This window comes from Eumetopias jubatus, unplaced genomic scaffold, assembly GCF_037043125.1.
Source record: "Eumetopias jubatus isolate StellerSeaLion01/CBP00866 unplaced genomic scaffold, mEumJub1_p1.0 scaffold_9, whole genome shotgun sequence".
Classification (NCBI taxonomy): Eukaryota; Metazoa; Chordata; class Mammalia; order Carnivora; family Otariidae; genus Eumetopias; species Eumetopias jubatus.
This window is the reverse complement of record NW_028274815.1, coordinates 113,304,117-113,316,835: the sequence shown is the minus strand read 5'-3', so window position 1 is coordinate 113,316,835 and position 12,719 is coordinate 113,304,117. Positions and strand designations below refer to the sequence as shown.

The window sequence follows — 12,719 nt, the reverse complement described above, 5'->3', positions numbered from 1 at the left end:
ATGTAAGTATCATCCTACAGTTACACAGAAGTTCAGCCTCCAAAGTGTTATTTCTATATATAATTTTTTATTTGATCCTCATATCAACTCTGAGAAAGACAGGGAAAGCAAGATTATCTCATTTGCACAAATGAGCAAACATCTTAAGACAGTTAAAAGGACTACCAAGGTTAATTACTTTTAGAGTTTGGATTAGAATCCACATGTTGTGATATCCAGCCTACTTCTCTTTCTACGTGTGATAAGACAGATAGAAATACTTAAACTTTCTGTTTCCCATACAGGTGTGCCATGGCACCATAGCAAATTCATGGGGGCTCTGTGAAATTTTTAAATTTTGAGGGAAAAATCGATCAATACCCAGTATCTGCCAGATAGAGTACACTACCAACTTGAGATAGTTCATAGTTTCAACATTAGATTGCACTACATTCCTTTTGATGACGTATTTTTGTGAAGCTGGGTTTTTAGCCGCTGCTGTGATAAAAAGCAAACACTGTACAAAAATCAATGTTGAAAAGGAAATGAAGCTTTGGTGTCCAACTTATTCCAACATTTGAGAAACTGTGCAGTGATTGACAGGTGTATGTACATATCCCAATACTAATTAATTATGGTTATATAAGAATAAAATTATATCTTTCTTTCAATCTATGTATGTAACATTTTAAATGGCACCCAAGCTAAAATAAACACTTTGTTATTTGGACTTAGCTACTTAAAAGTTACTTAAACAAGGCGCCTGGGTGGCTCAGATGGTTAAGCGTCTGCCTTCCGCTCAGGTCATGATCCCAGAGTCCTGGGATCGGGTCCCACATTGGGCTCCCTGCTCCTTGGGAGCCTGCTTCTCCCTCTGTCTCTCTGTCTCTCATGAATAAATAAAATCTTTAAAAAAAAAAAAAAGTTACTGAAACAATATGGGTGGCTATCAATTGAGGAAGTCTGGGAACCTCTACTTCTCAGTGTCAAATATATAAAAGTTCCCATGGCAAGGAACTATATGCTAAGTTCCTAGCATCTGATATTGCACAGTACAGTTATAACTAACTTACAAGTTGCATATTGGTAGCCTTTTGGCCAAACCTGGCCTGTAGAGCATTTTTAAAAACTCTTGAGCCAACATTTAACAATCAGAGTAATTTATATATAAATATAAATTTCTACTTTCTTTTTGCAAAGAGTATCAAGTAACACTAGACTTCACTACTGCAAAGCAATTAGCCGGAGCACACACCGCAATACCCATCACTCACATCCCCCAATATGGGCACTTACATCAGACTAGCTGCATTGATGGCATCTGCCTGCCATTTAAAGGCTTTCATTTCTGACTCCTTATCCTTACAGAGAAGAAGTAACAACTTCTTGAAAACAAAAGGATGGACTGTAACTAAAAATCTAGGAAATCAGTATTAGGCAAGACCTAGAAGAGAGAAGATTGAACCTTTACTCCCTTCCTCTATCACAATCTAGCTGTATGACTTGAGTCAAATCACTTATCTTGCTTCAGTTTCCTGATCTGTCAAATAAAGAGAACCTCTTCTAACAATTTCACAGGATACAATAAAGATGTTAAAGCACTCCAAAAACCCTTTCAAATGCTACTTTTAAAAAGGTATTTTTAAAAAATTTTTAAGTACTATTACTTGAAAAAAATCTGAATTCCAAATATCTCTGAAATTATACTCTCTTCTTATACTCACCTTGAGAATTTTAACAACAACTTTTTCATTATTTGTGATGTTGATAGCTTCAAACACTTCACTGTATTTACCCCGGCCTAATTTTCGAACCAGCTGGTAGTCATCTTGATTACTGTAAACAGAAAGACTCAAAGTCACAATGATTTTAAAAGTTCAAACTATAGGGCACTAATTAACTTTAAAAACTCTACTACCAGGAGGAGTAAAAGAAATGAAAGGTACTTCAAATAATCTCTGTACTTTAAAAATTGGGCCATTGATTAAAAATGTGTGTTCCAAGTTCTAGAATTACAAAAACTTAAGCCTTTCATTTATTCTTTCAAATACCAAATTGTTTATATTTCTACTGGCATAGCACACATACCTAGCTTATATTAGGGTTTGTTGTGTTTGTGTCCAACAACAAACAGCTTTCCCTTAGAGAATAATTTTTATATATTCCTGTCCTCTCATGCCTGGCCCAGCAGAAAGTCAATATGTATTGTAAGAATATTTCAATTCGGGCGCACTTTGGAAGCAGCTGATTTTTAATGGGCCTTTTTGCAGATAAGTGGCTTTCAACATATAGGCTTAACCTCCCACTTGCCCTCCAAGGCAAGCCCTGAGAACAGTCCATGTAGTGGAGTTTGCAAATCACACCACAGATCATGAACCATAATAAGGTGTCCCTTCCTCACTTTTACCCATATTCCAGGACTACTAGCATCATCAGAGGTAAAAAATAAGGGAAATGTCAACATTTTCTCCCTGCCTCTGATTACAACGTAGATGACGTTGCTTTAAAGAATGACAAACATGGTCCTTTTCATAAGGTCTAAATTCTATTTACTCCTGCTGGAGACACTGAAAATCCAAATAACAAATTAGCCATCCATTTTCCTCAAGCAGCTAAAAAGAAAGTGAATGAACAGATAAGGCAAAAGGTGCTAAGGACAATGGACAATGTATTAAGGCAGGTCAAGGGGAAGGAAGCTCTTAGTTGTGGTTGAATTCTCCTGTGGGGTGGGCACAGAAAACAAATGCAAGCAAGCAAATAGCACCATGCCAAAAACTCAAAAGGGTTGTTGAGTGTTATTTAAGCACAACTAAGTGCAAAGCACTCAATTTGAAGAGAGTGGTTGAAATTTCCTTAGCAAAACACAGGTATTCCTAGAGTCCAAAGCCTGTGGTATGAGGGGAATTGTTAGAATATCAATTATGACATTTATTGATACCACTGGTTCTTGATGGTATCTTTGAAGCAAACTGCCTCTCTGTGCAGAGGCAATGCACTTACTGTTAAAAATCCTGGTCCCATCAAGCTGACAATACATCCTTATGCCAATTTTGGGAGACTACCTTTAACCACTTACAGGCTATGTACATGTGAACAGACAGAAAATATAGCATATGGGAGCTGTAGCTTTATGTGTTTTCAAATGCTTTCTTTGTATTTCATGTCAAAAGGCTTTTATCACAGTAAGTATGACCTGATCAATTAACTACATACATGCTGGGACAACAGATGCAAACATCCAAAAGAGACCGCACAGAGAATGAGGGGCAAACACAGCTGTTCAGGTAGACTGCAACTGTTCAAAATGGAATTTGGGCTGAATTCCATGTTACACATGGCTAGCCTCGTGATAAGGGCAAATGCTGATAAGGGTTTAATTTTGCTTCTATCATAAAGAGGACGTCTTTGTGAGATCTGTTTCATCCTTCAGTATCATCATGGGACAACATTCTCTGACCTCAAAAATATTTTATGGAAGAGTTTGGTGTTTTTAAAGTCTCTCAAGTATTAATTCTCACCTAACTGTGAAGCCCTTAGCTGAGATGAGCTGACAGGTAACTCTTTGTTATCAGCCTTTTATCCAGAATATATAAGTCCAAGGAAAGAATAAGAGACGGAAATAATTTTTACATGGTAAACCCATCAAAACTCTTAATTTGCCAAAGCAATACCTTGCTTCTCCACTGCAGAAGTAAACACAAATCAGGTTTCAATCTTGAAGTTTATAAATGCACAGTCAGGAAGGATTCCTGATACAAATTACTCAACAAATCCACAAGAGTCAGCCCTTTGAGTGAGGACAGTGAAGTAAAAGGAAACAATTACCCCCACTCCACCACGTGTGACTCATAATCCCAGTACTCTCGGGGTCTGTGTGTATTAACATCTGTGTAAACTCTGGCCCTGCTTGGCACGGGTCCCGACATGTCAGACAGGTTGGCGAACGAAGGTGGACTTGATGTTTGGAGATCTGGTGGTCACTGTGTTCAGAAGCAGCTGGGGGTAAGACCTTGTTTCAGACCTCTTTTCTTTAAACTGCGAACACAAAGTGCATAAAGGCCAAGGAATTATTTTTTAAAAGCATATGAGAAGAAGAAAAAACCATCTTACAATAATGGCCTCAAATATACCTCTGGCTCTTCTACCTGTTAACCAATGACTAGGTCCCAAATGTGTTAACCACAGTGTTTCCTATAACTTGGAAAGAAAATAATAATAATAATAATAAACCCAAGAAACTTACTTAAAATTAAATTGGCCCTAATTGTACTCTGCAAAGTAGCTTGTTACCTCCCCATCTAAAGTCTGGATGTTCTTTATAAGATAGCCTGGAAGGGAAAAATGGCATCAAGGATAGACCCATCAACATTACTACCATTTACGCAATCTACACAAATTACTGGCAAGAACAGCTTTCTACAGCTCAAGTAGAAGTGTTAAAAGGTTCTAGAATAGCGGCAAACCGTCAGGCTGTCTCTAATGGTTGATGAAACCAGGAAGGGAATAAAGACTTGTTCTCATACATCAAAGTTCACTGTCTTTTTATATTGATCCAAATCATTTGGGGAACCTTGCATAATAATCAGCAGATCCTTAATTACCATTTGAAAGACAATTTCATTAAATTTAAAAACAAATAATTTCCTCTTGATTTAATACAGGAGTAAGCTTAATAAAAACTGGTAGAAGACAGTAATACATATTGCCTGACCTAATGCAAAATTTGACATAGAAGGAAAAGTGATGAATTTTAGAAACAAGCTTTCTACCAAATCAGTAAACTAAGTCTACCTAATTGGTAAACTGTGATGTCTTCCTGACCATTCCAATCTATTTATCTCCTTTCAACGATTCCTATAGCATTTGTTGATTCCCTTTACTCTGCATTTAATTAAAAATGTATTGAGTCTCCAGATTTCATAACCTGAGAACACATCACCTATGCAGTTTTCTGGCCTAGATTGTGTAACCTCAACTTAATTACAAGGAAACACTGGACAAACAGAAAACGAGGAAGCCTCTATAAAAAAAAGGGGAGGAGGGATACACTGTACTCAAAAATGTCAATATTAGAAAACAAAAAAGGAAAGCAGGACAGAAGACACACGACTATATACACTGTCCTATTCGTAGGCTGTACCCTGTACTGGAGCAGGGTAAAGGATATAAGCAGCAGGGCGCCTGGGTGGCTCAGTTGGTTAAGCGACTGCCTTCAGCTCAGGTCATGATCCTGGAGTCCCGGGATCGAGTCCCGCATCAGGTTCCCTGCTGAGCGGGGAGTCTGCTTCTCCCTCTGACCCTCCCCCCTCTCATGCTCTATCTCATTCTCTCAAATAAATAAATAAAATATTAAAAAAAAAAAAGGATATAAGCAGCAGCACTACCACACCCACTGCTCTGCAGCAGACAGCCTCTCCTCTGCGGCAGACAGCCTCTCCTCTGCTGTCCTGCCTGCTGCTACTTTGCAGTGTATTCAATCAACTTCTACCTCCTTTAGGGGGCGCCTGGGGGGGTCCAGGGGGTCGAGCGGCTGCCTTCGGCTCAGGTCACGGTCCCACCATCCTGGGATCGAGCCCCGTGTCGGGAATCCCTGCTCAGCGGGGAGCGTGCTTCTCCCTCTCCCTCTGCTGCCCCCACCAGCTGGTGCATGAGCACGCACACGCTCTCACAAATAAAATCTTTAAAAAACAACAAAACAAAAAAACCTTCTATTGCCTTTAAAAACCAAAACACAAAACACCACGCACACCCACACACAAATACTATCAGATCAAATGACAGAACATTTAGATGGTAGATTAGGTGTACACAAGAGTACACTCACAAGCAAATGGGGTAAAATATAAAATATTAAAATAGTAGGGGCGCCTGGGTGGCTCAGTCGGTTAAGCATCTGCCCTCTGCTCAGGTCATGATTTCAGGGATCCTGAGACTGAGCCCCATTGGGATCCCGGCTCAGTGGGGACTCTGCTTCTCCCTCTCCTCTGTCCCTCCCCCCAGTTCCTGCTCTGTCTCAAATGAATGAATAAAATCTTAAAAAAAAATCATAATAGGTAAATCTGAGTAAAGGGGATACAGATGTTCTTTGTACCACTCTCATTTTTGCTGAAACGTGTTATTCTTAAAAACTGTGGTAAAACATAAAATTTACCAATTTAACCATATTTTCTTTAAACAAATACAAAAAAATTAAAGGAGAAGTAACACCCAGCCTTGGAGGGCCAAATCATGGGTGGATATGACATCATAAACCGAGACTTCATTTTTTCCTGGAAATCACCTGAGTCAATGGAAAACATTCCCCAACTCCTATTTACTAGTTTGTGTATCTATCAAGCTATCACCCAGCGTTCCTCTGCTTTCTTAAGGCCTTGGCATTCTCTGTGAAGAGCAGAGCAAGACTATTCACTAATGAAACTCCTGAGATTCTCAAGTACTTGTTTGACTGACCCTTGCAGCTTTGTGCCTCATCAGCTGGGACCTAATTTATGAACTGGTGTACTTGATTCCCCACTGGGAGGACTAGTAGCAGTTTTGCAGCACCTGAAGAGGTGCTTCACTTTACTAACATGCATATCAAACAATCTGTTTATAGTAAGAGAGTTGTTCACATGAATGTCAAATGGTTGGCCTTCAGTACATAGGGAGAAGAAATGGGAGAGTTCTTTAACTGTACTTCAGTAATCTCAGATAAATAAAATGGGGCAAAGAGGGATGGGGGAGAGTGATAGGCTGGGGATAAAGAGGGGGATGCAAAAAGACAAGAAAGGGAAATCATCATAAACATTATTTTATTCAGAAATAGAATTTCACTTGCAACCTCTCTAAATGTGTATGTATATTTATATACAGCCTAACATGAAAGAAAGGGATGGTCTAGATTTCTCAATTATTGGCTGGTTCTCTAATACATTACTTCCTTTGTCCATCCCTTAAATATATGAGCATCTACTATGAAAAAATACTATGCTAGGTCTTGGGAATAAAAGGCAGAACAAACGTGAGACAAATATGCCTTTAAGGTTTTATCTGCAGTTAAGGATAATGGAAACTCATTGAGGAGTTTTAAGCAGGAAAGTTCACTCTGGCTGGGTGTGGGACAAGCAGAAGAATAGATTTAGGGAGGAAGAAGGCTGTTAACAGTAGCATATGCAAGAGCGATGATGAAAGCCTGACCTACGGTGGTAGCAATGGAGGTAAGTGCACAAATTTGAGGAACAAAATTTATGGTATAAAATCAATAGCTCCAGGTGGACTGGATAATGGGGTAAGAAGTGGGAGATGACTTTCAGATTTCTGACTAGAGAGATTAAAAAAAAAGATTTATTTTATCTTAGAGAGCGCATGCATGCGAGAGCGCGCGAACATGAAAGCGGGGGGGTGGGCGGGTAGAGGGAGGAGAGAAGCAGACTGCCCCATTCAGGGCTCAATCCCATGACCCTGAGATCATGACTTGAACCAAAATCAAGAGTTGGACACTTAACCAACTGAGACACCCAGGGTGCCCCTAGAAGGGCTTTTGATACCACTCATGGGGATAGAAAACTTCTGGAAGAGAGCTCATAGGTCAGGTTTTGGACTTAGGTTAAAATGGATGAGACATTAAAATGGATACTGAATAAGCAATTAGATATTGCAAGTCTGGAGCTAAAAGAGCCTCTCAGCTTTAAATGTCTAACCTTCCAGTTCTATGAGGTAGACATTTCTTTCCTTCATCTACAAATAAGAAAAACCCTAAATAAGTTCAGTAGCTTGGCCATGAATATCCAGGAGAGATTTGGGATTCAAAGTCAAGGTGGCTGGCCTACAAGGTTCAAGTGTTTTCACTGCTATTGAACTTATCACTTTGTATCTCATATACAGCAGTCTTCAAATCTTAATTTCCTTATTTCTTAGCTCTCTGAGGTCACGATGCATGTCTGATTTATCTTTTGCCTTTACAGTACCCAGTTCAAGGCTCTGCATCTTGCAGAGTGTTCACTAAATATTATTTGTTGATCAAATCAAGGTTTGTTTATTTTCAAAAAATGAAATGAAAATGAAGTTTGCCTCCAAAAGGTAAGGGCCCCTATTCTGGCCATGTGGTACGCAGCTAGGAGAACCAGAAGACCAGCTGAAGGGTTCTGGAGTAGCTGTCCCCTTTGCACACACATTCTCTCCCAGCATTATAGCTTCCTCTGTTAAATAAAGGGCCACAGTTAAGATTTGTCTTTTTCTCCCCACAAGAGTTAAAACTAAGAGAATACTGGAGAAACCTTATTTTAGCAATTTTTATAAACAGCTTATTTAGAAATTAGGTAAAGTGTCTGAGTCCTAGATATCCTGAAGGTCAATTTTCCTATCCAGTGTTTATAATACAAGGATACCTTAAGAAAATCTGACTTACAGAAAAAGTATTAACTTTCCCAATAATTCCCACTTTAAGTGACCTAACTTCATCCTTACTGCTCTCATGTAATTGCATAAAAGGAGGTTAATGATTTCATATGACTACCTCTACCTAAAAAACCTTCAGACTGACTCTGAAGACATGGCTATATTTTGTTTCTTCAATGCTCAGCCTAACAGAAGCCGATTAATCAAAAATTTTGTCAATAAAATTTTCCCTACTAAAGTCAGACCACACCTACAACTAAAGCCAGCTATACAGGTCTGTTTGACCTATTCTTTAATAAAATGCAAGGGAATGAAAACTCCATCTAACCATAAGGATAAAATGTATACTGCCAAAATCATATTTATCAACATAAATGGAATACAGAACTAATTAATTTCAATAAAAACTCCTCTTGCCCTCCTCAACAAATCTCCCCCTCTAATCTCTTCTACTCCGTGTTTCTGTTTTTCAATCTAGCAACTCAAAAGAAAATTAGAGGCTTAGTAAATGGTCCAATACCAGAAAACTGCATGTCCGATTAATCATTTGTGCCAATGTATTTTTACAGATGAATTCCCTAGTGGAACCAGAAAAGATTATTCTCAAACTTTAAATTTAAAAAGTTAAGTCCAATTTCAAACATTAATACAGTTATATTAGTTCTTTTAACCCTAATGTTTATTAGGGTCTCTATCTTAAAAAAAAAAAAACCCACAAAACTCTCCCATCCCTCGATCAACCACAGTGAATGAACAGCATCTCATAATCATCCAGAGAGGGCAAAGATTTCTAAAGAATGAGGAATTTGCTTACATTGCATGGACTGCATGATTTAAGACTGCTTGTTCAGAGGAAAAGCAGTTGTATAAGGAAAACAACACCTTCTCAGCACTGCTGCAGAGAATGAATTCTTCCTAGCAATCAGGCAGCATAAACTGGCAAGAGAAACAGGATTTATCGAACAAACTCAGAGAGAACGTATCGATACTTGCACCTTGTGAAAGCAAGACAAATCATAGAAACTTGCCTTTTCCCCTTTCTTTCTCTTTTAAAACTCTACACCCAATGTGGGGCTTGAAGCCACAGCCCCGAGACCGAGACTCACACGCTCCACAGACTGAGCCAGCCAGGTGCCCCACCTTTCCCCCTTTCAAAGTGGCACTGCCTAGAAGGCCAAATGAACACAAAAAAACAGTAATTAATACTATCTGAATTACTTGTTTCATGTGTCCATAGTTGCCCTTAATCCCTCATTCTTTCTTCCTTTCAAATCAAAAGCAGAATGTTCACTCAGTAAGCATTTACTAAACAATTATTATGTACCAGGAAATGTGTGCCGATTGCCAGGAAGAGATTCTTTCTCTAGGCCCTGGAGAATAAAGAGAAACCATCTCTGCCCTTGACAAAGAAAACAGTCCATCACAATCTCAAGTGATCAGTGCTTGAAAGAATTAAGTCAGGGTGCTCTGCAGGCACTGAAGGGTATTTAAGTCACCCACCCATCATCATTCATTCAATAAATATTAATGGAGTACCCCAATGTTTGGGGAAAGCTGCCAGGAAAAAAATAACATCAAAGCTTAATTTTGAAGGATGCATAGGAACTATTCAGATGAAAAACAGTAAAACAAGAAATTGTAAAGCACAAGGCTTTAAACCAGTTAAGAATTTTAAAGACCTGTAACATTATACCCTAAAATTACCAAAGGCTGGCACAACTCGTCATCCTCTTTAAGAAGTACATCAGATCAGCAAAACCCTTTTATATCGGATTTGGATAATACTAGTACACTCTACTCGACTGTTACTAATGTGTGCCTTAAAAAAAATTATTAACTCATAACCATTGCAATTTAGATCTCCTTCTCTTCCTTTCTCCACTCATACAGACAAGTTCTACTACAGAGGTCACAAAGCAAAATGCCTAGAAAGGACAAAGAGCTAGGGGGTGTAGATCCATGAAAGTGTACTGGAGCTTCTCAGTTTTCAAAGTAAGAAACCAAGATTTTAGCAGGTAATTTTCCTGTTTTCAGTAATGGTGGGCTAGGGTCAATCTTATTTGGGTCAATCTTCCCACCGAGAACAGCTACAGAACAGATTAAACACAAATACACTCACTCACTCTCACACACATATACACATTCTCATTTTCTGTCTTAAAACAGATAAACAATTATAGCCTACAGCGAAGAGAAAATGAGAACCCAAAGAAGGAAGGAAGCAAAGAAGGAAGCCCAAAGGGTATTTGTTGATCCCTGAAAATTAGAATTTTGTCCTGATGGAAATCAAAGCACAGGGCCCTCACAAGGGGAGAAGCCTAAAAGGAGACCTTCATAATAAGCTGACTTCAGAGGGTTAGAACCTTAGGGTGAGAGTGAATAGGAAGTGGAAGAGCCAGGAAAGAATTACATCCCTATGGAGGGAGTATCAGATATGAAGCTTGTTTTAATGTGGTCCCTGGACCTGTAATGTCCAGATAACTAACATGAGTAAGCTCTCTGTGGAAAAAAAGTACCTTGTTATTATGGGCCTCAAATGATTCCTACAAATAATTTTTCAAATATAATACGCAACCTGTAATCAAAGACAACTAGGTACTGCAGGAAAAGACTACAAGACTGAGAACTGGCAGGAAAAGAACAGAAAAGTCCTACAGAGACTTCTGATCTTATCAAACTCAAAACTCCAAACAACCATGCTGACTGTGCTTACAGAAATGAGAGAGAAGCTTTAGAACATATGTAGGTACAGGATACTCTAGATTTCAAAAAGTAAAAAGAACAAAATAGAACTTTTAAAAAGAAATTGTGAAATGGTTTGATATACTTTTGACCAGGACTACAAGAAAAGGAGAAAATGGGACAGGGCAAAGGCAGTATTTGAAAGAGGTATAACAGCTGAAAATTTCCCAGAAGCAATCAAACACAACCACATTCCAGAAGCCCAACAAATTCCAAAGAAGATAAATAAAAAGAAATCCACAACATACAATAATAAAACAGCAGAAAAATCAAAGCAGAGAAAAGTCAGACTACATTCAAAGAAGCAACTCAGAACAGCTGATTTTCCAAAAGCAACAATGAAGCTTGAAGACAGCTTAATACCTGCAGTGTGCTAAGGAAAAAAATTTGCCAAATTATAATTCTACATCTAGCAAATATCTCTAAATAAAGATGATAAAGAACAATAATCCCATTTGGAAGGTTTGTGTTGAAAGAGGAAAAAAAGAGCAAAATAAGAAAAATGTATGGAAAAGTTTAAGCAAACATTGACCATTAATATTAGACTTTGGTAAAATTGTGGCTCCAACTTATATCATCTATGATGGTATCCACTTATAAAGCAAAAATACCATGTATTTCAAAACTAGAAAGAGGGGGAAAATGGAATGATAAAAAGAACCCCAAAAAAGGTAAGAAAAAAAGAAAAAAGAAAAAAACCCCAGAACATAAGAATATAATGGCTAGGGGCACATGGGTGGCTCAGTCAGGTCATGATCCCGGGCTCCTGGGATCGAGCCCCACATGGGGCTCCCTGCTCAGCAGGAAGCCTGCTTCTCCCTCTCCTACTCCCCCTGCTTGTGTTCCTGCTCTTGCTGTGTCAAATAAATAAACAAACTCTTTAAAAAAACAAAACAAAACAACGTAATGGCTAACCATATTCAATATCAATGAAATAAATTATCTAGGTAAAGATAAAGTCTGTCAGACTAGATTTAAAAAAAGATCCAAATGAACTAGAATAATCAAAACAGTTTTGAAAAAGAAAAATAAAGCTGGAGGAATCACACTAATTTTAAGTTATTTATTACAAAGCCACAGTTATTAAAACAGTGTGGTACTGGCAAAGGGATAAAACATAGATCAGTGGAACAAAATGGGGAATAAAGAGATCCTTAGAGACATGGCCTATTGATTTCTGACAACAGTACAAAGGCAGTTCAATGGAGAAAGGGTCATCTTTTCTGTAAAAGGTTGTGGAACATTTGCACATCCATATGCAAAATCATGTACTTCACCCTAAACCTCACACACCTAAAAAAGAAACAATTAATAATGGACGAATGGTGGATCTAAATATAAAATATAACATTTTCAAACCTTTAGAAGAAAATCTTGTGATCTGGGGACCTGGAATTAGGATTAGGCAGAGGTCGTAAAACATAATGCCAAAAGCATAATAAATAAAATAGAATAAAAATAAAAATTGATAAACTGGACTTCATAAAGTGTTAAAGTATTTCTTCTCTGTGAAAAACACTGTTAAGAGAATGAAAAATAAACCACAGATAGGGAAAATATATTTGTAAATCACATATATGATAAAAGACTTAAATGTGTAAGAAAGAACTGAACAATAAGAA

At 38.1% G+C, this 12,719-nt stretch overlaps 1 protein-coding gene across 1 annotated transcript in view; it reads right to left on the bottom strand.

Annotated features, from left to right (window-relative positions):
* The window catches only part of CSNK2A1 (casein kinase 2 alpha 1), a 50,768-nt gene that overhangs the window by 19,326 nt on the left and 18,723 nt on the right, over window positions 1–12,719 (bottom strand). The window contains exons 2-3 of the mRNA XM_028118630.2: window positions 3,805–4,014; window positions 1,704–1,815 (exon numbers count right to left, since the gene is read on the bottom strand). Of these exons, the coding sequence (XP_027974431.2) occupies window positions 1,704–1,815; window positions 3,805–3,905 (213 nt within the window). The 5' untranslated portion in view covers window positions 3,906–4,014. The remainder of the gene's footprint in view (window positions 1–1,703; window positions 1,816–3,804; window positions 4,015–12,719) is intronic.